The sequence below is a fragment of the Cebus imitator genome, unplaced genomic scaffold, assembly GCF_001604975.1.
Source record: "Cebus imitator isolate Cc_AM_T3 unplaced genomic scaffold, Cebus_imitator-1.0 Scaffold0, whole genome shotgun sequence".
NCBI lineage: Eukaryota > Metazoa > Chordata > Mammalia > Primates > Cebidae > Cebus > Cebus imitator.
Window position 1 is genome coordinate 8364913 of NW_016107315.1, and position 23764 is coordinate 8388676.

Sequence of the window (23764 nt, forward strand, 5' to 3'; positions counted from 1 at the left end):
ACTTTTAGTATATTTTAATAATACAAAAAACTATTAATTGTTCAATTCATAGTTCTGTAACAGATACAAGCTATTATCAAAATACCTGCACACAAAAAACCAGAGTATTCATAAGTTATGAATACAAAACATAAGTTATACATAACTTTTGTGAAGTTATGTATATTTTGTAGGGTATTTTTTGTATATATACAAATACATAAAACAAAAGTCAGTAACATTTTCTTTAGAGACAAGGTCTTGCTATGTTGCCCAGCTTAAAGTGCAGTGGCTATTCACAGGCATGATTCCACTACTGATCAGCATGAAAGTTCTGTCCTGCTGTTTCCAACCTGTACTGGTTCACCATCCTTAGGCAACCTGGTGATCTCTTGCTCAAAGAGGTCACCATATTGATGCTGAACTTAGTGCGGTCGATCAGCATGGCACACTACAGTCCAGAACTTCTGGGCTCAAGTAATTCTCCTGCTTCAGCCTCCTGAGTAGCTGGGACTATAGGCACACACCATAGCACCCAGCCAGTATCATATCTTAATGACATATTTAGCCCAACTCTGCATGTGCAGTTTTCAAAGTCTGAAGTTCATAAAGGTTGGCAGCAGGCCAGTGGGCAAAGATCTACTTTGTTTAACTCTTTGAATAGCTGAACCTAAAGAATAGCTCCTCTCTCTGCAACAGTCTGGCCTCATCTGCAGGGGGAGAAACACATATAAGGGATAACAGCCAGTAAGAGAGCACACCAGGGAAGAAACCAGCACCCAGACTCCTTCCTAACAAGCCGTCAGAGATCATGCTACATTTGTTTTCTATTCTCTATAAAAACCACAGCAGGAGCTAGAAATCAGATATTACCACACCCAAACATCACAAAGCTCATTATTTTATTACAATTAACTGACATGAGATGTTACCATCTATAGCATCCAATCTCTTTTTACTTAAAAATACACTCGAATTTGCATAATTGCCAATTTTCATGGCTCTGAGTTTTAAAATTCTTCTTGGACAAAACAAGAAAGGCAGTTCCTTGGTAGCCACTCTGCTGGATACTCTCTAAAAGAATCATCCGTTTTATTCAAGCAGAGCTCTTGGTCTTAACTTTCCTGCCTCTCCAGAGGTTCTTTAGGTAAATGTGTCAAAACAATAAAATGAACGCATTTAACAGTAAGGTGGATCCTCAGAAATGGCATCCGCTGGGCAGTGTTTTCAGGAAAAAGGCCAGAGGATCTAGAGGGGAAATGAAGCAGGGCTGGCCACTGAGGAACCGGCACATGCTGCCTCTTCCTTCCTGTCCCAAAATGTGCAGTCATGTCCCAGGCAATGCCTGTGCTACCTCAACCTGTTTTTACATTGTAAGTTAAGATGGTTTTTACATTTTTAAATGGTTATAAACGCACAAAAAAAGAAATGTGCAGCAGAGACCACACACCATCCATAAAGACAAAAATATTTACTACCTGGCTCTTTACAGAAAAATGTTGCTAATTAGAATAATAATAGGATGGCTCTTTCCCCCACTCAACATTCCAGCATTTAGTCAAAACTATCTCACGACTGTCTACAGGGCAGAGCACTGAGGGGAACACAGAGCTGAACAGGTAACTGAGCCTCCCTATCAAAAAGGTCACAGAATTAGTGGTGGTGGTATAGTTAGAGTCCTTAATTCAGCAAACATTCACTGAGGGCTTACTATATCCTGGACAAAGGAGATAAAACAATGAATAAAGACAGTCTCTACCCTAAAAAAGTTGCTGATCCAGTGAAAAAGACAAACAAGTATGCAAATCATTACCATCCAAAAAGATATACACTGGGTATGTCAGGTACACTAAAGAGGTATACCACCTCTGAAAAATAACTCCCTATGTATTAATGAGATTAAAAGAGGAAAGTGCTGGGAGAGAGGTCCAGGAGTGCTGTGGAAATCCAGATAGAAGGTGAAGACTTCTGTGTGGGAGAGTAAGGGACCCTCGGTAAGAGGGGAGCATATGAACGGTGCTCTAGGATGGTGGACAATTCAGACAGGCAGAGAGGTTGGCTCAATGAATTCAGGATAGAGGATCAACATTGGAAGGTGCCTCTTTTTTCAGAGTGCCTAGGACTGCACCTCCAAGGTACAATACACCAAGTCCCAGACTCAAACCTCCAAAGTACAGGACATTACTCAAAGGAGAATAAAGAATGCACTCTTCTCACTTTAATCTTAAGTATTTACTCAGCAACATAGCAAAATATTAAGAGAAAAGAAAACCAGTAAAGACCTTGTCAACTCAGGTTCTCAGGCAATTTTACGCTCCATCTATCAAAATTTAGTAAGTAAAATCTTAATCCATTAACATCTATCTGAGTTGGTTAAATAAGCCACACATCCATATATGGACTACTTTATAGCCATTAACAATTAAGAATACGGGAAAGCACACCGCTCAGTAAAAAAAAGCAGACAATGAAAATACATTATCTCACCTTTGAAAAAAAAAAATCACACTTATAAAGATTAAAACATCAAACTGTTAAGAGTGGTTAGCTTCTCTCTGAAAGTATGATGATAAATAATACTTTCTCCTTTCTTGCCTGGGTTTTCTATAATTACTATGTACTACTTTGGTCATGTGAAAGGCAAATACAATCTCAGGACTCCAAATTTACTACATCAAAGGAAAAGTTAAACTTGGAAACTGAACATCACAAAACTACGCTCCTACTCTCCTTTTGTTCCTAAGTAGACAGCTGCAAAGACAGTGGCTCCCAGATGGCCACCCTTGCAAACTGTCACAAGCAAATTCCCTGTGGGCCCCAAAATCTTTACCCCAAAAGACAGTCCTGTGGAATCTCCCTCACCCCAACAATGTAAATTAAGTTTCTTTTCATAGGTATGGGACAAAGACGAGACTAGAAAATCATCCCTCTGTCCACCCCAAAACAAATGCAGATCTGACTTCTTCCTCTACTCTCTACATTTACTTTGTCTTATGGAAACTGCAGATTTACTGAGCAGGAAATGAATGTGTAACTGACTGTTCCTCTACCCTCTCCTTTCACATGTAACATGGATTCAGTGAGCGCTAATCAAAGCCTCACAAGAATGTGACCCCTTATCTCACTACCTACCCCCCACTTTTGTTTCCATTCCTCTTTCCCCTCCTGTACATTCTTTCCCTGTTTAATACTGAAGTCCTCAAAATCCTCTTTGGAAAAAGCACAGGATACGAATCCTCCTATAGCTTGCATCTCTTTCTCCTAGGCAGGTCCTCAACCTTGGCAAAATAAGCCTCTAAACTGACTGAGACCTATCTCGAGACACTTTTTGGTTTATAGTAATAAGAAAAACATGTTTTTAAAATCTGAGTTTAAAAAAAACAACAATCATCAAACTACTAGGTATGTTATTTTTCTTCCTGTCACATCTAAGGACTAATTTCACCTACTCCACTTTATTCATTAAATTTAATAGGAAAACATCAAGTGTTCAGTTAACTCAAAAACTTAAGATGTTGTAAAAGAAAGGTAAACATTCTAAGAAATAAATGGAAGAATGTGAAATAAGGGCAGACTTACCAGCCATAAGCAAACAGATAATGCACATTGAAAAGGCAACGACCATGATAATAGGCAACTGGAAAAGACAATAGAAAGAGATCATTATTTAAGACTGCTAATCTAGTGGCTGCAAAATCAGTTGTGCATGCACTGCTTGGGAAAGGAATAAAACTCATCTGTCAGCTAATATATACAGTTATCTTTTTGCAACAAAACATTATTTATGGGTTCAATCACAACTGCCCTAGTCTTTAGATGAGGAAAGAGTTTTAAAAGCACCAGGACTGTGAACTACTGATGTGGAATGCTATTTTAAAAGATCGGAAGAAGTACGCTTTTGTTCCAACCAAAGAGCTAAATGGAAGGAGGAGGCCCAGATGAGGACCCAGAACACTAGGCCTCCCTTCCATTCCAGGGCACTGGGCCCACTGGAAAGAAAATCCAGAGAGGCTCTTGAAGAGTCTGATGAACAGAGGAGTCAAAAAGGAGAGAAGCATCAAAAATAAACTTTGCCTTCCAAGGAATAAGTTTGTCTCTGGCAACTCCCTCAATGTAAGATAACTGAAGTTTTCTGAAATGAGAAATGAGAAACCTTCCACATTCCCTTTGCTTATGTGACTTCACATGAAAAGGATGTGTGAGACAGTCTAAGGAAAAGAAGACAAATGCTCCAGAGTTACTGTACTCCTTAGCCTGACCTCTTCTTTGGGGAAACTTAAGTATTTATATTTCATGCAATGAGATACAAAACAACATATAACATTTTTAAATTAAGGAGACTGAAACCATCTACACCTTCAGACACAATGCTTTTAACAACTTGAAAAATACAAAATGGTTTCTTACAGCCAGGAATTTCCAATCCCTTGGAACACTTAAAGGACTATGAGATTCTAATTCATCCACTGAATAGTTTCCAAGAAATAAGTCTATGGAATCCTAGAAAAGAAAGAAAGAAATTAGTAACTCTCTAAACTCAGTGTGATGACATTACTGATGAATAATGCAAAGATACAACCACCTAATGCCAGAAAAACATCAAATACAAACTTACTTGTCTAAATCCATCAGAGAAGTTGTTCTTATAATATCGTATCATTGAGTTCCAGCCATCCATTATAAGTCCCAAATGAGTTCTCTTCCCAGTTCTGGTTAAAGAGGTTAAGTTTTAAGTTACAGGTTTGTACCCTGAATTCTCACATGGTTTTATGGCCAATGAGCATAAGGTATAGAAATAAGTGAGTGACAGATTTTACAAAAGAAATCACTTGTAGGTCCAAGAAATATCTATTTTCTTTCTAAAATATTGCCCAAGGAGGCACAAAGAAACACACTAATTCCAGTTGCCAAGACAAGAAACATGAAGAGAAATACATAGCCCAGGTTAAGTGGTAGGACACAGCAAACCAAAGACTAGAAATTGTATTCTGCTCCCAGGGAACCCATATAGCAGAAAAAGAGCCACTGCATGCATAATACATTCAAAATGTTCTAAAATTCCTCATTACTCAATGTGGTCTTTGAAAGCAGCACCAGCAGCACCTGGGTGCTTTTTAAACGTACACATCTCAGGCCCTGCTGCAGACCTGCTGAATGAGACTGGTATTTCAGGTACACATTGTGGAGCGGTGGCTCTCAACCCTCCCCATGCATCAGAATCTCCTAGGGTGGCTAAGGACACACCAGCACCTGAGCCTCATCTCCCAGCAATCCTGATTCCACAGGTCTCAAGTGAGGCCCAGATGCTGGAGTTTTGCTGCTGTTACTGCTATTGTCTGAAAGTTGCCCAGGTGATTTTTAAAAGCACCAGGACTATGAACTACTGATGTGGAATGCTATTTTAAAAGCATGGCTTGCCTGGTAAAGTCAGTCTTCAAGGCACCGGTTCCCGCATACTGCTTGGCACAGGCGTTTGCATTGTCAGCCCAGGCTGTAGAAAAAAGGTAAAAACAGCTGGTAATGATTAAGATGACAACCAAAGTTCTAAATCCAGAAAATTTATTACAAAATTTGAGCAACTTTGTCTATATTAAATTACCTACCATTTTTGTAAATCTTCTCAAATTCATCTTGTTCTTCAAGCTTTTGTCCCACATGCAAAACTCCTAGTCTCTGGAATGAAAACCGCACCCAGATTTATGTGTAACAGATTTTAGCAGACATGATTTAGGAAGAAAAAGCAGTCCCCAAATTGCAGCTCATGGTTCCTGGTTACTAGATGCAGGCACAGGAAGCCCCAGCTCACTGCAGCCCTCTCCTGCCCAGGGCAGACTGCAAAGCCCCTCCCAAGGGCGCCTTTGCCTTGCAGCCCCTGCACTCCCCGAGGGACAGAAGCAGGACTATACTGAGAGAGAAGGTCAGGAAGGAGAGTGAAAGCTGCTGCAGGATTCCAGCTGTTCCTCTCTCCCTCCCACCCCCAACCTTCCACTGCCAACACCCCTTGAGACCCCCTCATATGCATCATCCCCCAACTTCTTCCCCGCCGAGTCACCCCAACCTTACCCTCTGTCCCAGGAGCCTTTTGAGAATCTGATGAATGCCACCTAATCCACCTCCACAAAAGTACACACACAGACCTTCACATAGAATATTACAGGGTTGCTGGGCCCCCGAATCTCCTCTATGGACTCCCCTTTGGAGACCACCAACCACAGGTGGAGAGTCCCTGCCTTGTCTCAGACCATCACCTCTCAGAACCACCATCTTTATTGCTCACCTCAGAAGATACCTCATCTCCACCTCAGAAGGACTCATTCCCACCCTCAGACACAGCACAGCAGTCACCTTGGTGACCTTTAGCTGGGTAAGGACTCTGCCTTCACTAGCAGGCTTGGAGAAGCACAAGTAGAAAGCTCCTATACTAGTAGCAAAGCTGCTGGAGAGGCTTCTGCCCAGGGATTCTCTGAAGGTTGGTTAGGTTTCGTAATACTACATATGGCATGTAAAATTGTAAAATATGGATTGCGGAACCTAGTCAAGTAAGTTTTGGTTAATCAGTCATTGAATCAAACCATTCCTACTATTGTTTCTACTAAAAAAATACACTCAGAAGACCTTCTAACAGACAAAGACATAGCACAATTACAAACCAGAGACTACTCAAACAGGGACAGCACTCCTTCGGCAAGTACGACTTTGAGATTCAAGAACAATTCATTCTGAAGATGGTATTTTACCTCGAAAATTTCTTTCTCAGTATCATAAATTTGTCAGAAATAAAGCTGAATGCTTACTAATTACCTGAATAGGAAATCACATGGTGTGTATGCATTTGTCTGCCCCTCACAACAAATGCCAATGTGATTTAGAAACTGAGGCTCTGTATCTTTTTTCATTCCAAATATACACAGAAGAAAAAAGCCATTTTTCTCATCAGCATAAGTGGTAAAGCAAAGCTGTGTCACTTTGGAGTTAATATCCTTTGCTAGTAATAAGAGAGAGATAAATGAAAACAATCTTGAGATGCTACTTTTGTACTAATGAAACAGAAAAAAAAGAGGCTGAACATGGTGGCTCAATCTTGTAATCCCAGCACTTCGGGAGCTGAGGCAGGCAGATTGCTGGAGCCCAGGGGTTTGAGACCAACCTGGGCAACATGGTGAAATCCTCTCTCTACAAAAAAATATAAAAATTAGCCATGCATGTGGCACATGCCTGTAGCCCCAGCTTCACAGGAGGCTGAGCTGGCAGGATGGCTTGAGCCCAGGAGGTGGAGGTTGCCAACCTGAGATCCCACCAATACACTCCAGCCTGAGCAACAGAACCAGAACCCATCTCAAGAAAAAAAAATTAAAATTAGAAGATCTAATGCTGGAAACAGTTCAATAAAATGGATTTACTTATTCATTGCTGGTGTCAGTATAAATTGGTATGACCCTCTTGGAAAATAACATATTTACTCTCTTTAACCCAGTAATTCCACTTCTAGGAATTAACATGAAGGAAATAATTCAAGTTAATAATAACATATGTAGATGCATTCTCTACAGTGTTATTTATAAACCAAAAATGTAGCAATCTGAATGGCTTAGTAAATTACAGCACAACAATATAACCATCAGAAACTGTGATTACATAAATGCTAAGGGAAAATGACAAAAGTGAAAACTGCATACATAGGCTGACCATAGTTATGGAAAATGTGACATCCATGGGCAAGACACAAAAATAAAAACAGCTGGATTAGGGTGGGGGCAATGTGAATATTTTTTGTTACTGGTTTTTAAAGAAGACGTTTAATTTTTTGCTATATTGTTTTTCGATTTATTTAAAAAAAAAAAAAAAAATTCGCACCTGAAGTTGGGCCTGAAGTGAACGACGAGCTAACAAACTCTGGATCACATTGGTTCTATCTAGACAATCCATGCAATTGCTTCGGAACACGCCTTCCTGGTTTGTCACCACCTGGCCAGCAGAGTCCACTAGAAAATAACTAAAACATATTTGTATAAACACTCTCATACCAAAGTAGGTCGGATCTACTAAGGACATAATTTTATAACATGCCTCATTTCAGTGACATTATTAAAAACTGTAAATTAAAAGGTCAAATAGGAATGTGTAGACAGGCATGTGATTATCCTAGACCAAAAAGAAGTCTAGATAGCTGAGACAAGACAGCACCCCCATCCAAAAAACGGCTGAAGATTAGAGATCATCTCATCCCAAAGATGTGAAAAAGTAGAGTCAGGAGTATTAAAAAGGTTGCTGTACAAATCAATCACGTTTCCCAAAGCCAGATAATGGTTTCCTCTAACGTAATTATTGCAACTGTATCCCTACATATCAGGGTATTATGATTCCTGTACTATTTTTAGAATCCTCTGAGTTGCTTGTGAAAAAAAAATTCCTGACCTTGAGATCAACTGAATCAGGATCTCCTAGGCAAGGACTGAATATTTTACAATAAAAATACTTTTAGCTGGGCATGGTGGCTCATGCCTGTAATCCCAACTACTTGGGAAGCTGAGGTGGAAGGATTATTTGGGCTCAGGAGTTCGAGATCAGCCTGGGCAACATAACAAGCCCCTGCCTCCAAAACAACAAAAACTTGGCCAGGCATGGTGATGCATACCTATAGTCAGAAGGCTAAAGTGGGAGGATCACTTGAGCTGAAGGGTTAAAGGCTGCAGTGAACTATGGTCACACCACTGCACTCCAGCCTGGGTGTATCTTTTAAAAAAAAAAAAAAAAAAAAAAAAAAAAAAAAAAAAAAAAAAAAAAAAAAAAAAAAAAAAAAAAAAAAAAAAAATTAAATACTTAAAAAAAATTTTTTATTTTTTTTATTTTTTGAGATAGACTCTTCCTCCGTTGCCCAGGTTGGAGTACAGCGGTGCAATCTCAGCTCACTGCAACCTCTGCCTCCCAGGTTCAAGTGATTCCTGCCTCAGTCTCCTCAGTAGCTGGGATTACAGGCACATGCCACAATGCCCGGCTAATTTTTGTATTTTTAGTACAGATGGGGTTTCGCCATGTTGGCCAGGCTAGTCTTGAACTCCTGACCTCAGGTGATCTGTCTGCCTCGACCTCCCAAAGTGCTGAGATTACAGGCATGAGCCACTGTCCCTGGCCCAAAAAAAAAAGAAAATGATTAAATGGGTAATACATGCAAACAGTACAAATTTATAAAAGACAATTGGGTATTATTTGAAAAATCAGTTTCCCTTTCTCCGCTTAAACACCCAGCTGTCTGTACTGTAACCAACCACAGTTACCAGTTCCCATGTTTTCTTTAACAAGCTTCTTGATAATTCTAGGAACTCAAAAATCTAACATAGCATGGTGATTAAGAATATGGATTCAGGAAGCAAACAATCTGTTTGCTAGCCTTAGCATCACAGGCAGCTTACTAACTGTAGAACTTTAAATAGTAAGTTTTTCATCCACAAAAGAGAGGCAACAGCAGCACCACCATTAGGCTTCTCTAAGGTTTGAATGAGGTAACACATAATGCACATGAAGTACTTAGCACAGTGTACGGAATACAGCATACAATGAATACTGGATAGTATTAACTACTGAAATTATTCTCCAAAATCCAAAAGAAGGAAGAAAATGCAACAGATTCATCAAGGGCTAAATACCAGTCATGACGTTAGGAGTAAGAGCCTGGAAGAATGTGTTAGGATGAAAAATCTACATATGGATCATGCAGAATGGTGAGGTCCGCTGGTGTACATACATGTGCATGCAAGGGTGCATATGTGTGTTGGTATCCCATAAATATTTATAAAATCCTAGATATGTTATAAATATTATTGCTTAAACTATACAGTAAGTTATCAATTCCACTTTGCAAATGAAGAAACCAAAGTCTGAAGATAACTAAGTGGCCCTGGGTCATATGACTACTAAGAGAAAAACTTAAATTCAAACCAAGGTGTATTGGACCCCCAAAGCCCAGATTCTTTCCACTATCCCAAAAATCCCTAGAGAAAAATCTTGAGAGATTATCTGAAAGTCACCAGTGAAAGCTCTGCTCTCCCTGTGATTCAGAGTGAACAGCAACGAACACACTCCAGAGTCAACCCTCCTTCTTTCTTACACTCTTGTACGACCGCAGTTAATGGGCGAACCCAAGGAACTACCTCCTCCAACAACATGCCAGGCCCAGCTAATGCTTTCTCTAATTGCCCAACAACAGTAGGTCAATTTCCCTTCTGTGTTCATGACAAAACCTCACAGGAAAAAAAGCAGATTTAAATAACTGTAGTTGATTACTTAATGTATATAAAAAGATATTTTTGAAAACTGAGCAAATGTCTATCAAAGAGGTTTTACTGTATTACTGTGTAACTAAAATTTAAAAGTGCATTTGGATTGCTGGGTTTAGAACTATCACACACAGGCAAAAGAAAATGATAGTATGGTTTGCAGATTCCTTCTTCTGGCTTTAAAATCGGTCAAGACTGACATGCATCGAGTATAGTAAACCTGAACCAATATGATAAATAATACAGTACTGCAAAGACATTCAGACCTTTTGATCCATTAATACTACTCTGAAAAATTTTTTTAAAGAAATCAGTTTAACAGACGTAAAACATATATAGTGACTTGTGGCACCACAATCTTTCATGATAGAAAGAGGAAATGAAATAATCCAGATGCTCGGTGTGAAGAAAAGCACTTCCTTAGAACTATGTTATGACAAAACAGAATACAGAAAAGCCATTAAACATCATCATTACAAACACTGCACAGGTTAGCAACAAAGTACTTGTGACAGACTGTCTAGCGGAAACAATATAAAACGTAGTAAACCAAGTTCGATTACACAAAAAATTGTAAATGTGTGGTAGATATTTTATAAAAATATGAAAATACCTGGCCTTAGGTCATTTTTAAGAATTTAAGAATATTTTAAAGTCACTAAGTCTCATCTTTTCAGTAAAGAAATTAAAAATAATAAAATAGTACAGACAAGCACTGACAATCCAGTGAACTACTATGCATAATAAATATGACTGATATATATATACCTCTTCTCTCTACCTCCATAAGGAAATAACATAGCTTACCTTAATTCATCTTGCATTTCTGCTACCTGATCCAATAAAATACTTAGTCGATCCCATCTCATATTTTTACATTCCTTATGGAAGTCAAAGGCAATGTATCTACCAAAAGAAAAGATACTCAGAAATTGACCAGAGATAATTCATTTTCCTTCTATTAACAATACCTTCAAAAGCTGATTTTCCCGTTTATATCAGTGCATATATATTTCTTGGGAACACTGGAGCTTCCTTCACTCTGGGTTTATCACTATACATATACTACACACATGTACATGCACGCGCACACACGCACACACCTTTTTATGCTCATACCTATCAGGGGAAAAAAATATATATATGATATGTATGGAGATACATATATATGTATACATGGAAATACATGCATGTATCTATCCTCACATATTCTTCTGGGGCCCTCAGCAAGGAGCAGAGGAGAAGCACAACAAATGCTAGTGAAGTAAGCTCAAGTACAGCAACCAGGTATGCAGTGCAAACAGGCCTAGTCCACATTCCTCAAGACACTTCCAGTGGCAAAGCATTATGTATGGAAACTCTCTGGGGCACAAAGCCTCAATGAGGAAATTTTAATCAGACACTAAAATTAAAATTTGACTGAAAAGAAGTTATTCTACAATGTACATTATGCTAGAAAAATTTCAAGCCAACAAAATATCTTGCTTTGATCAACTACTGAAAAAAGTACAAGCTGAAATATATGTCTAGTGAGCTCTATGTAATCATGTACATATTTAAGCACACATCTGATCTGAAAAGACCTGTAACAGACTTCTAGTGAGGTACCTCATCATTCCACTTCCCAAAGAAGACACCATTGTTGCAAATGTCTGTTCAAGTGGCTTCTCTGAGCCCTTCTGGTTAATCTGTAAAAAATTTCAAACACCATAGTTTTCAGTTTATTTCAAAGGAGAGAATAACATCAGAAAAAGGCAAACTAGGAAACTCTATGCTCTCATGCTCCCACATAAACATCCAAAAACACCCAGAAGCTAGCTGAGTCAACTTTGTAGCAGCTCTGAAAAACAATCAAAGGTTTTGTAACCCACTCAAGCACCCAATAAAGAAAAAGTCACTTTCAAATGGTGGGAAAGTTTTGTGGCATTTACCTTGTCCTTGGCCCAGCCCCTCCACAGAGTGATGACAACCTGTCTTACATGGGAATAACATGGTTCTCAGTTCCCCTCATTAAACTAGAAGAGACAGACCAGATCTTATCTGCAAATAATTGTGTACATCTGTTAAAGGACTAAATCACTTGTGTCTGTCCCATGTAACTCTGAACACAGGCAGTAAAAATGGTGACCAGTGCTTGTAAAAGCTGCAAGAGGATCATAAACCAGTAGATGCCTGGGGCAAAAAATTATCGATGGAGACATACAACAGACCACCTAAAGACTGGAGAAGAAGATCGTGATATTCTTTGGGAAATTAGGACATTCAAAAACAGCCACATATATGAAGGAGTTTTGAAGGCCACCCATATAGCCAGGTAGGATGCTGGCTCAGAAGAGTCCTGAGAAGACCTTAAACCTTTACCTCAGACTGATGCCTAGACTCACAGCCTGGCTAATCCGTAAAGGACTGCCCCAGCACAGAGCTTTTGCCAAAATTAGTATAGTCTTTAACAATCAAACAAAATTAAAAAACCCATCAAACCCTAGGGGAAAAGGAGACTCTGACTTTCAGAGTTATGATATTATAATAAACAAACATACAATTTAAAAAAAAAAAACACACAGGTACACAAAGAAACAGAAAAACATGGCTCATTCAATGGAACATAAGAAATTGACAGAAATTATTCCTGTGGAAGCCAAGACATTAGACTTATTGACAAAGACTTTAAAAGCAACTGTCTTAAATATACTCAAAGAGCTAAGGGAAAATGCAGACAAAGAAATAAAAGAAATCAGAAAAACAATACATAAACAAAATGAGGATATCAATGAAAAAAATTAAAATAAGAAGCCAAAAAACAATTCTGGAGCTAAAGAGTATAAAAACTGAAATAAAACATTTTATACTATGGGAATTCCAGGAATAAAGAAGCAGAGAGATTATCTGAAGAAAACAAAAAATAGCCAAAACCTTCCCAAATGTGATGAAACATATCAATCTGCAAATCCAACAAGTACTCTGAACTCTAGGGAGACCCACACCAAAAACATTATAATCATCACATAGTTGAAAGACAAAAACAGAATCTTGAAAAGCAGCAAGAGAGAGGAGACTCATCACACACAAGAGATTCTCAATGGGATTATCCGCCAGTTTCTTATCAGAAATCTTGGAGGCTGGAAGACAGTGGGATCATATATTTTAAATGCTGGAAGAAGAAAAACTGTCAGCCAAGAATTTTATAGCTGGCAAAACATCCTTTAAAAATGAAGGAAAAATTAAGACATTCCTAGAGAAACAAACCCTGAGGTAGTTCATTATCATTAAACCTGAACTATAAGAAACGCTAAAGGGAGGTCCTGCAGGTTGAAATGAAAGGATGCTACACAGTAATTTGAAGCCATACAGGGATAAAAAAATTTCCAATAGGCCGGGCATGGTGGCTCACACTTGTAATCCCAGAACTTCTAGAGGCCGAGGCAGGTGGATCACCTGAGGTCAGGAGTTTGAGACCAGCCTAGCCAACATGGCAAAACCCTGTCTCTACTAAAAATACAAAAATTAGCTGGGTGGCACACACTTGTAATCCCAGCTACTCAGGAGGCTGAAACAGGAGAATCACTTGAGCTCAGGAGGCAAAAGTTGCAGTGAGCCCAGATCACGCCACTGTACTCCAGCCTGGGTGACAGAAAGAGACTCTGTCTCAAAAACAAACAAAAAAATTCCAATAAAGGTAAAGACAAGGGCAAATATAAAAGCCAGTATTATTGAAATCTTAATCTTAATCTGTAACCCCACTTTTTATTTCTACAGGTTTAAGTCAAATGTGGTCAGGAATGGTGGCTCACATCTGTAATCTGAGCACTTTGGTAGGCTGAGGCAAGAGGATGGCTTGAGGCCAGGATTTCAAGACCAGCCTGGGCAACACAGTGAGTGAGACCCCATCTTTATAAAAAACACAAAAAAATTAGCAGAGCATGATGGCATGTGCCTGTAGTCCTAGCTGCCCGGAAGCTGAGGGGGGGGTATTCCTTTAGCCCAAGAGTTCAAGATTACACTGAGCTGTGATTGTGCCACTGCATGCAAGGCTGGGCAACAGAACAAGACCTTTTCTCTAAAAAATAAATACATACATACATACATAAATAAAAGCCAACTGCATAAAAATAATTATATATTGATGTTACTGGAAAGATGCAATTTGTAATGTCAATAATATAAGAAGGAAGCACGAGGCTTTATAGGAGTAGAGTTTTTGTATGCCTCTGGTATCAATTCAAATTAGATACTTATAACATTAGGATGTTATATGTAATCCTCATGGTAACCACAAAGAAAACAGCTATAGAATAAAAATAAACGAAAATGAGAAGGTGGCTGGGCGCAGTGGCTCACACCTGTAATCCCAGAACTTTTGGAGGCCAAGGCAGGTGGATCATGAGTCAGGAGATCAAGACCATCCTGGCTAACACGGTGAAACCCTATCTCTACTAAAAATACAAAAAAGTAGCTGGGTGTGGTGGCGGTGCCTGTAATGCCAGCTACTCAGGAGGCTGAGGCAGGAGAATCGCTCGAACCTGTGAGGTGGAGGTTGCAGTGAGCCAAGATTGCACCACTACACTCCAGCCTGGGTGACAAAGTGAGACTCCATCTCAGAAACAAAAGAAAAGACAATGAAAAGGTAATCAAAATGCATCATTACCAAAAAAAAAAAAAAAAAAAAAAAAAAAAAAAAAAAAAAAAAAAAAAAAAAAAAAAAAAAAAAAAAAATCAACTAAGCACAGTAAGAGACAGTAATGGAGGAAATAAGGAACAAAAATCTATAAGACACGCAGAAAACAAATAGCAGAAATAAATTCTTATCAGTAATTACTTTAAATGTAAATGGATTAATTCTCTAATAAAAATAAATAGACTGGCAAAATGGAAAAAAAAATGATCTAACTACATGCTGTCTTTAAGAGATTCATTTTACATCTAAAGACACATATAGGTTGAAAGAAAAAGGATGAAAAAATATATTTTGTGCAAACAGTAATCAAAAAAGCTGGAATAACTGTATTAGTATCAGACAAAATACACTCTAAGTGAAACAATGTTACAAGAAACAAAGAGCATTATTTATTGATAAAATGGTCAATATTCCAAGATACAATTATAAACATATATGCAACAAACCATGACAACCTGAAAATATAATAAAGCACACAGACAGAACTGAAGGGAGAAAGAGAAAAGTATGTAATAGTAGAAAACTTCAATAGCTCACTTTCAATAACACAGAAAAATCAGACAGAGACAAATAAGAAGATAGAGAATTTAAACACCAACATAAGCCAATCGGACCTAACAGACATATGCACATTACTCTACCCAACAACAGCAGAATACACATTTTTTATAAGTACACATGAAATATTTTCTAAGACAAACTATATTCCAGGCCACAAAAGAAGTTTTAACACATTTTTAAAAACTCAAATCACATTAAATATATATTCTGATCACAATAGAAGGAAGCTAAAAATCAAGAACAGAAGGAAAACTAGAAATTTCACAAATATGTGGGAAAAAAAAATACTAAACCACTGGTTCAAAGAAGAAATCCCAAAAAGAGAAATCAGAAAATACCTGAGACAAATGAAAACAGTAACACAATATACCAAACATATGAAATAATGCAAAAAAGCAGTGCTGAGGAAATGCTGCCGCTGTAAATACACACATTAAAAAAGAAAACCACAAAGCAATAATCTAATTTTACACTTTAAGAAACAAGAAAAAGAAGAGCACACTAAACCCAAAGCTACCAGAGGAAATAAGAAAAATTAGAGTAGAGATAAATAAAATAGAAAAAATATAAAAACAAAGTCTATAAAACTAAAAGTTGGACTTCGAAAAGATCAACAAAATTAACAAACTTTTAGCTAGAATGACCAAAACAAAATAAAAGACTCAAATTACTAAAATCAGAAATGACAGTATGGATATTACTATAAATTTCTGAGAAATAGAAAGGATTTAAGAGAATACTATGAGCAACCATATGCCAACAAGTTGGATAAGACAGACTGGCAAATTCCTAGAGACACATAATCTGCCAAAACTGAATCATGAAAAAATAGAAAGTCTAAATAGATCAATAAATAGTAAGGAGATCCAATCAGTAATGAAAACAAACAAACAGAAAAAAAAAAAAGTCTCCTAACAAAGTCTGTAGTAGATGGCTTTACTAGTGAACTCACTAGTGCATTCTATCAAAATTTAAAGAAGAATTAATACCAGTCTTGCAAAAAGCTGAAGAAGAGAGAACACTTTCTAACTTATTCTATAAAGATAAGATTATCCTGACCTCAAAATCAAACAAAGATATTACAAGAAAACTACAGGCCAATATCCTTTATGAATATTATATAAAGATCCCCAACCAAACACTAGCAAATCCCGTCTCTACTATAAATACAAAAATTAGCTGGGTGTGGTGGAGTGCACCTGTAGTCCCAGCTACTCGGGAGGCTCAGGGAGGAGAATTGCTTGAACCTGGGAGGTGGAGGCTGCAGTGAGCCGAGATTACACCACTGCACTCCAGCCTGGTGCCTGGCAACAAAGCAAGACTGTCTCAAAAAAAAAAAAATATATATATATATATCACTACCAAAAAAGATTTATTCCCACAATGTAAAGCTGGTTCAATATACAACAATCAATCAGTGTAATACACCACATTAGTAGAATGAAGGAAAAAAAAAAAAAACAAAAAACTAGCACCTCAATTGATACAGAAAAGTATTTGACAAAATGCAACTCCCTTTCTTGATAAAAACACTCAACTGAATAACTTAGACAAAGAAGAGAAGTTCCTCAACATAAAGGCCATTATGTGACAAACCCACTAATATCACATTTAATGATGAAAGACTAAAAGCTTTTCTCCTAAGAAAAGGAATAAAACAAGGATGCTTGCTTTCACAATTTCTGTTCGACACAGTATTAGTAGTTCTAGCAACAGCAATTAGGCAAGAAAAACTAAATAAAAGGCATCCAAATCGGAAAGGAAGTGTAAACTTATCTCTGTTCACAGGTCACACGATCTTATATATAGAAAATCCTAAAAATTCTGCAAAATAGCTGTTGGAGATAATAAATTCAATAAAGTTGCAGCATACAAAAATCAAGACACAATAATCAGTTGCATTTCTATATACTAAAAATGAAATATCCAAAAGGAAAAGTACAAAAACAATTTCATTTACAATAGCAAAAAAAACAAAAAACCACCACTGAGGCATATAGAAAATACTCAAATATAAATTTAAACAGTGAAGTGAAATGCATGTACACTGGAAACTACAAAATAACGCCAAAAGAAATTTTTGAAAACATAAATAAATGAAAAGACATCTGTGTTGATAGACTGATGGACTGACAAACAGTATTATTAAGATGACAGTACTACTCAGAGCAATCAATCTGCAGATTCAATGCAATTGCTATTAAAATCCCAAAGGCATTTTTTTCAGAAATAGAAAAACCATGCCTAAAATTCATAGGCAATCTCAAGGGATCTCAAGTAGCCAAAACAATCTTGAAAAAGGAGAAGGAAGTTGGAATTCTCACACTTCCTGATTTTAAAACTTATTACACAAAGCTGTAGTAACCAAAATAGTGTCATTCTGTCATAAGGACAGGCACAGAGAGCGATGGAATAGAACAGAGCCTCAAAATAAGACCTTGCATATACATTCAATTGATTCTTTATAAGGGTGCCAGGCTATTCAATAGGAAAAGAACAGTCTTTTTTTTACAAATGGTGCTGGGAAAACTGGAAATCCACATGCAAAACAATGAAGTTGGACCCTTACCTATATCACATACAAAAATTAACTCGTGCATTGTTAAGAAGTAATACATACACAAAACAAAAATTAACTTGAAACATACAAAAAACCAAACTGTAAAATCTAAAACTATGAAGACTCTCAGAAAGAATATATAGGAGTCACTTTATGTTATTGGACTTGGTGACAATTTCTTGAAAATGACACCAAGAGCAGGGGCAACAAAAGAAAAACTAGATAAGCTGGACTTAAACATTTTGTATACCAAGGACATTGTCAAGAAAGTAAAAAGTCAACCCAAAGAGTGGGAGAAAATATTTGTAAAGCACCTATCTGCTAAGAGATTAATATCCAGATTTCATATTAATGACTACAACTCAAACAACAAACAGCCTGATTAAAAGATGGGCAAAGGGCTTATGTAGACATTTCTCTAAAGATACACAAATGGCCAATGAGCACATACCAAGAGAAGCTCAAAATCATACAAATTATGAGAAATGTAAATCAACACCAGGAGATACCACTCCACACCCATCAGGGTGGCTGTAATTAAAAACACACACACATACACAAAACAGAAAACAACTGTCAACAAGGATATGAAGAAACTGGAACTCTGGTGTATTGCTGGTGGGAATACAAAATGGTGCAGCCGCTAAGGTAAACAGTATGGTGGTTCCTCAAAGAGTAAAACATAGAATCACCATATGATCCAGCAATTCTACTTCTAGGTATTAAGCCTAAAAGAACTGAAAACAGGGACTCAGTCAAACAAATACTTGCACACCATCAATGTTCATAGAAAAATTATTTGTAACAGTCAAAAAATGAAAACAAGCCAAATGTCCATCAATAGATGAATGGATAAACAAAACACGGTGTGTATGTATGTGTGTGCATATACATACACAATGGAATATTATTCAGTCTTAAAAAAAAGAATGGGGCTGGGCGCAGCGGCTCACGCCTGTAATCCCAGCACTCTGGGAGGCCAAGGCAGGCAGATCATCTGAGGTTGGAAGTTCGAGACTAGTCTGACCAACATGGAGAAACCCCATCTCTACTAAAAATACAAAATTAGCCAGGCATAGTGGTACATGCCTGTAGTCCCAGCTACTCGGGAGGCTGAGGCAAGAGAATCACTCAAACCCGGGAGGTGGAGGTAGCGCTGAGCAGAAATCGTGCTGCTGCACACTCCAGCCTGGGCAACAAGAGTGAAACTCCGTCTCAANAAAAAAAAAAAAAAAAAAAAAAAAAAAAAAAAAAAAAAAAAAAAAAAAAAAAAAAAAAAAAAAAAGGAATGAAATTCTATACATGCTACAAGATGGATGAACCTTAAAAACATTAAAAAAAGACAAATAATGTATTATTCCACTTACATGGGGTACTTAGAATAGACAAATTCAGAGAGATAGATGTAAAACAGAATTACCAGGGGCTGTGGGAAAGGAGGTAATAGGAAGTTAACTGGGTAGAATTTTCCTGGTATGATGAAAAGCTGTAGAAACGGGCAGTGATGATGGCGTCACATTATGAACTACTTAATGCCACTGAACTGCACACTTAAAAATGGTTAAAATAGTAAATTTTCTGTCAAGAAAAAGTTTTTTTTGTTTTTCTCCCTTAAGAAACATACCAGATTGATTATGACTTGTTTTCCATAAATAATTACTTGGGAATCAAAATGCCTTTGGAAACCATCCATCTAGAAGGAAAAAAGTTACATATTTTACTGGAGTACATTATGTTATTTATAAACATAATTTAAATATTTATAATATTTTAAAAGGACCTCCTTAAATGTCTTATTTTTATATTCAAAAGAATGATGTCAGGATGTGGACTATGGCTTCTAGATATTCTAAACGCCATCTAGTAATCATAAGCTATTTTACTCTGAGTTGCAACACTAACACTTTAATTCTGAATACAATCTCAGTGGAATATATTAAGTACTCTGAAAAGCATAAAGCTACAAATCTTACTGAGATCTCTCAAATCCTTATTTGCCATGCCACTCAATCATAATTTGTTTTTCTACATTTCTAACATGCCACCTACACACCTTTTGGTTTAGGGGTTTACTATGTGCCAGAATCAAAAAGAAGGGCCTCAAAGACGTTGAAGGCTGACTTACGGGGAATAAATACATTCTTTATATGCAAATTATAATGCTATTAAGCTTCTACTTTTAGCCAACAAAAAAGGCATGCAAGATACACACATGATTTGCTACTTTGCTGATCTGTGGCCGTGGTTTGTACTTGAGGTTTGGTCTTTGGGACCAGAAAACAGGTATTGATCCTCGAGTCTAAAAGAAAAGACAGAAATGTGAAAAGAAACACAAACATACTTGTTTTTATCACCTTACTTACTGTCAGGGGTATACATATTAATGGCTATATAAGGAAAAAAAGTAATACAACCTGCCAACTATTTTAAAAGTCCACGTTAAAAAAAAAGTCCACGGGCATCTGCTCCTAAAGTTCTTACTTTATGAGAAAACACTTAGAGCTTTTTCTCCTTCTAGTTTTATATACATGGTTTTATATAAATAAATTATTTATTTCCTTGAAATTCTAAATTTATCTATGACTAAAACTTAACAGATTACCTCTGTTAATTTGGTATTATGAAAAAATTGCTTTATTCATTTTCAAATGCATATGTTTATGAACATATGAATATATCTGGCCACTAACGCTCTGGAGCAGCAAGCGGTCCACAACTCCAAAGGCAACAGAAGAGACATCTCACAGTGGCAGGTAAAGTCAATCATAAGCCATCAGCTTGTCCCATCATCACTACCTTGAATATGTGTAAAGCGTTCAACAGACAGATGGCTCCATTTCCATAACTCTCTTTGCAACTCCTACCCTACCCTCTCCTCTAGGGATTTAATATAAGGACAGGAAATGGCAGCAGGTTAGTGCCAGATTAATGGATTTTCCTTTTTTGGGGTGAACTTTTTCCACACTGTAGATAAAAATATTACATAAGAACAGAGGGGAAGGGAAAACAGGGAAATTTCAACATGACAGAAAATTACAAGCCATGCAGAAAAGGCCAACTCGCTGACTGCTTAACGGACATAACAACTTGCCTGTACAAATGAAGCTTTGCTCCCATTGTAGTGCACAATTTGTTCTGTTTCTACAAAGTTAGCTGCATGGCCTTCAGAATCAATTCCTAAATTGAAAAAAATTTAAAAATTTAAGAATTAATTATATTTACTACGTAAGAAACAAATCAGAAACCCACTAATTCAGGTTAACTTGGAGAGAACTCAGTTGAAATTAGTGGAAAGTCATTATGAAAATATAATTCCAACAAATTCATTCTACATGATCAGAAAACTAACAGAAGCTCACTCACTTTAAACAAGCTTAAAGGGGAGTATTAAAAGCCTATTAATAAACAGATGAAGTTGGTTGCTCTTAAATACATTGTTACTACATACAAAATTCCTCTAAAATAGTTTCTCAAACTTGAGACATCTTTTAAAGGAAAAAAAAAAAAAAAATTTCTCAAAGACCCCTGAGTAAATGTTGTAGATCCTAATTTGAAAAGCACTAGTTTGAAAGGTAAAACTATCAATTTAGGTAATCATACTTAGTGACAACACAATACTCAATGTAAATATAAGCCATTTTATTAATAGTATTTTGTTATAATAATGCAAATGGTCTCCAGCAGATGCTTAAACTGATTTTAATTATTTAAATAAAAACCCAAAACTGTATGTGATCCTCTTTAACTCCATGAATATGCTTACAAAACCTAGTTTGAAAAGCAGTGTTTGGATTCTTGATACTGTTTAGTTCTTTCAAATATTTGAAGCATTCCTTTAAAAATTTGTTTATGTAATCTATTTTTACTAAGAAAAGCTTGCTAAGCAAAGGCAACTTTCAAGCTAGTCCCTGACCCAAATTACCAAATAATCAGAAAGAAATCAATGGATTTTTAACTGTCCCAAATATTTCCTAACATCCTTTCTGACATGTTTCTCACATATAACATGTAAAAGAATATGTAAAGTATCACTGTTTTTGTTAACATATCACCAGAAGGGGCCAAAATTATTGAGCCAAATCAGCAATGACATGACTCCTTAATACTCTATGAGATTACTTTTCAAAAGCACAAGTTATGCTTGCTTCCTTTCATAATTCCGGCTAAGTAACAATATCCAATTATTTTTAAAAGTAAGAGAGTCAGAGTGAAACAGTATGTGTTTGTGTGTATAAAAGAAAGATCTTTATGAAAAGATTTGCAAAATATATTAAGAAAAAAAGGGAACCAAGGTGCAGAAAAATGTTCACAGAATATAATCACTGTCTAAAAAAGGAGCAGGAGAAGGACACATATCTGTATTAGCATAAAAACTATCCAGAAAGATAAACAAGAAACTAACATCTGATTAGCTGGTAAGGGGGTAAGAACCGAGCAGATGAGGTCAGAAATGAGAAATATTTTTTTATTGAATTAAAAAAATACTTTTGGGCAGGGCGCGGTGGCTCAAGCCTGTAATCCCAGCACTTTGGGAGGCCGAGGCGGGTGGATCATGAGGTCAAGAGATCGAGACCATCCTGGTCAACATGGTGAAACCCCGTCTCTACTAAAAATACAAAAAGCATTAGCTGGGCATGGTGGCGCGTGCCTGTAATCCCAGCTACTCAGGAGGCTGAGGCAGGAGAATTGCCTGAACCCAGGAGGCGGAGGTTGCGGTGAGCCGAGATCACGCCACTGCACTCCAGCCTGGGTAGCAAGAGTGAAACTCCGTCTCAAAAAAATAAAAAAATAAAAAAATACTTTTGATATTTGAAATATGTAAATTCATTACTTGTTCAAAAAACTTAATCAAAAACTATGTTTCCATCCAAGAAAACCTAGTTATAAGGGAGTTGCTAACTTTAATTTTGGTTTGTGATATTGGCCAGTTCAGTCACTCAATGTTATTCTTCCTCTGCTACGAGAGAGATTAACCAAATAATCTCTACAACTTTCTGGCCCCACGCTACAATTTATTTAATGGCTAATATATTAAATATTAAATATTTATATTATTAAATATTATATTAAATAAAATATGCTGATATATTCTGGTTAAAAAAATAGAAAGGTTGGAGAAATTCCTTTTCATGACAGTCAGCTTTAACATATTTTTATATATTTCATAAAGCTTTAATATATATTTTTAAGGTTTAGTTTAGCAAAATAAGCAGGTTGCTAGTACAAAGCCTAGAAAATAAAAGGTTAAAATGTAAATGTTTACAAAGTTGAAGGCATAAAGCCAAATGACTAGCTTCATGCATGCAGAAAACTTAAAACCAATACAAGAAAATACTTTTAAGTTTAGGTTACTGACAACTACACAGAGTTCAGCTGTACTTTCAGACATCCAGCAAACAACATGATCAGTTCCTCTTCAAGCAGTAAGAAGCAGCCTACAAGTTATCACATTAACATTTGCAATATAATTACAGTAGCCGGAGTAAAGCACAGAAGACCTACCTAATTATTATAATGAAGCAGGAGATAAATACTTAGCAAGGCTATCAAATGATAATGAAAACAAATAAAATACAAAAGTTACATTTATGTCACCATAAGACAAAACATTGTGCCGGGTACGGTGGCTCACGCCTGTAATCCCAGCACTTTGGGAGGCCGAGGCGGGTGGATCACGAGGTCAAGAGATGGAGACCATCCTGGTCAACATGGTGA

General features: G+C 36.9%; 1 protein-coding gene across 1 annotated transcript in view; it reads right to left on the reverse strand.

Annotated features, from left to right (window-relative positions):
• The window catches only part of SACM1L (SAC1 like phosphatidylinositide phosphatase), a 65432-nt gene that overhangs the window by 7388 nt on the left and 34280 nt on the right, over window positions 1-23764 (reverse strand). Inside the window, exons 9-19 of the mRNA XM_037736774.1 lie at window positions 21141-21226; window positions 20262-20348; window positions 19674-19742; window positions 11862-11941; window positions 11061-11159; window positions 7834-7972; window positions 5583-5652; window positions 5398-5470; window positions 4595-4688; window positions 4387-4479; window positions 3559-3616 (exon numbers count right to left, since the gene is read on the reverse strand). Coding sequence (XP_037592702.1) covers window positions 3559-3616; window positions 4387-4479; window positions 4595-4688; window positions 5398-5470; window positions 5583-5652; window positions 7834-7972; window positions 11061-11159; window positions 11862-11941; window positions 19674-19742; window positions 20262-20348; window positions 21141-21226 — 948 coding nt within the window. The remainder of the gene's footprint in view (window positions 1-3558; window positions 3617-4386; window positions 4480-4594; window positions 4689-5397; window positions 5471-5582; window positions 5653-7833; window positions 7973-11060; window positions 11160-11861; window positions 11942-19673; window positions 19743-20261; window positions 20349-21140; window positions 21227-23764) is intronic.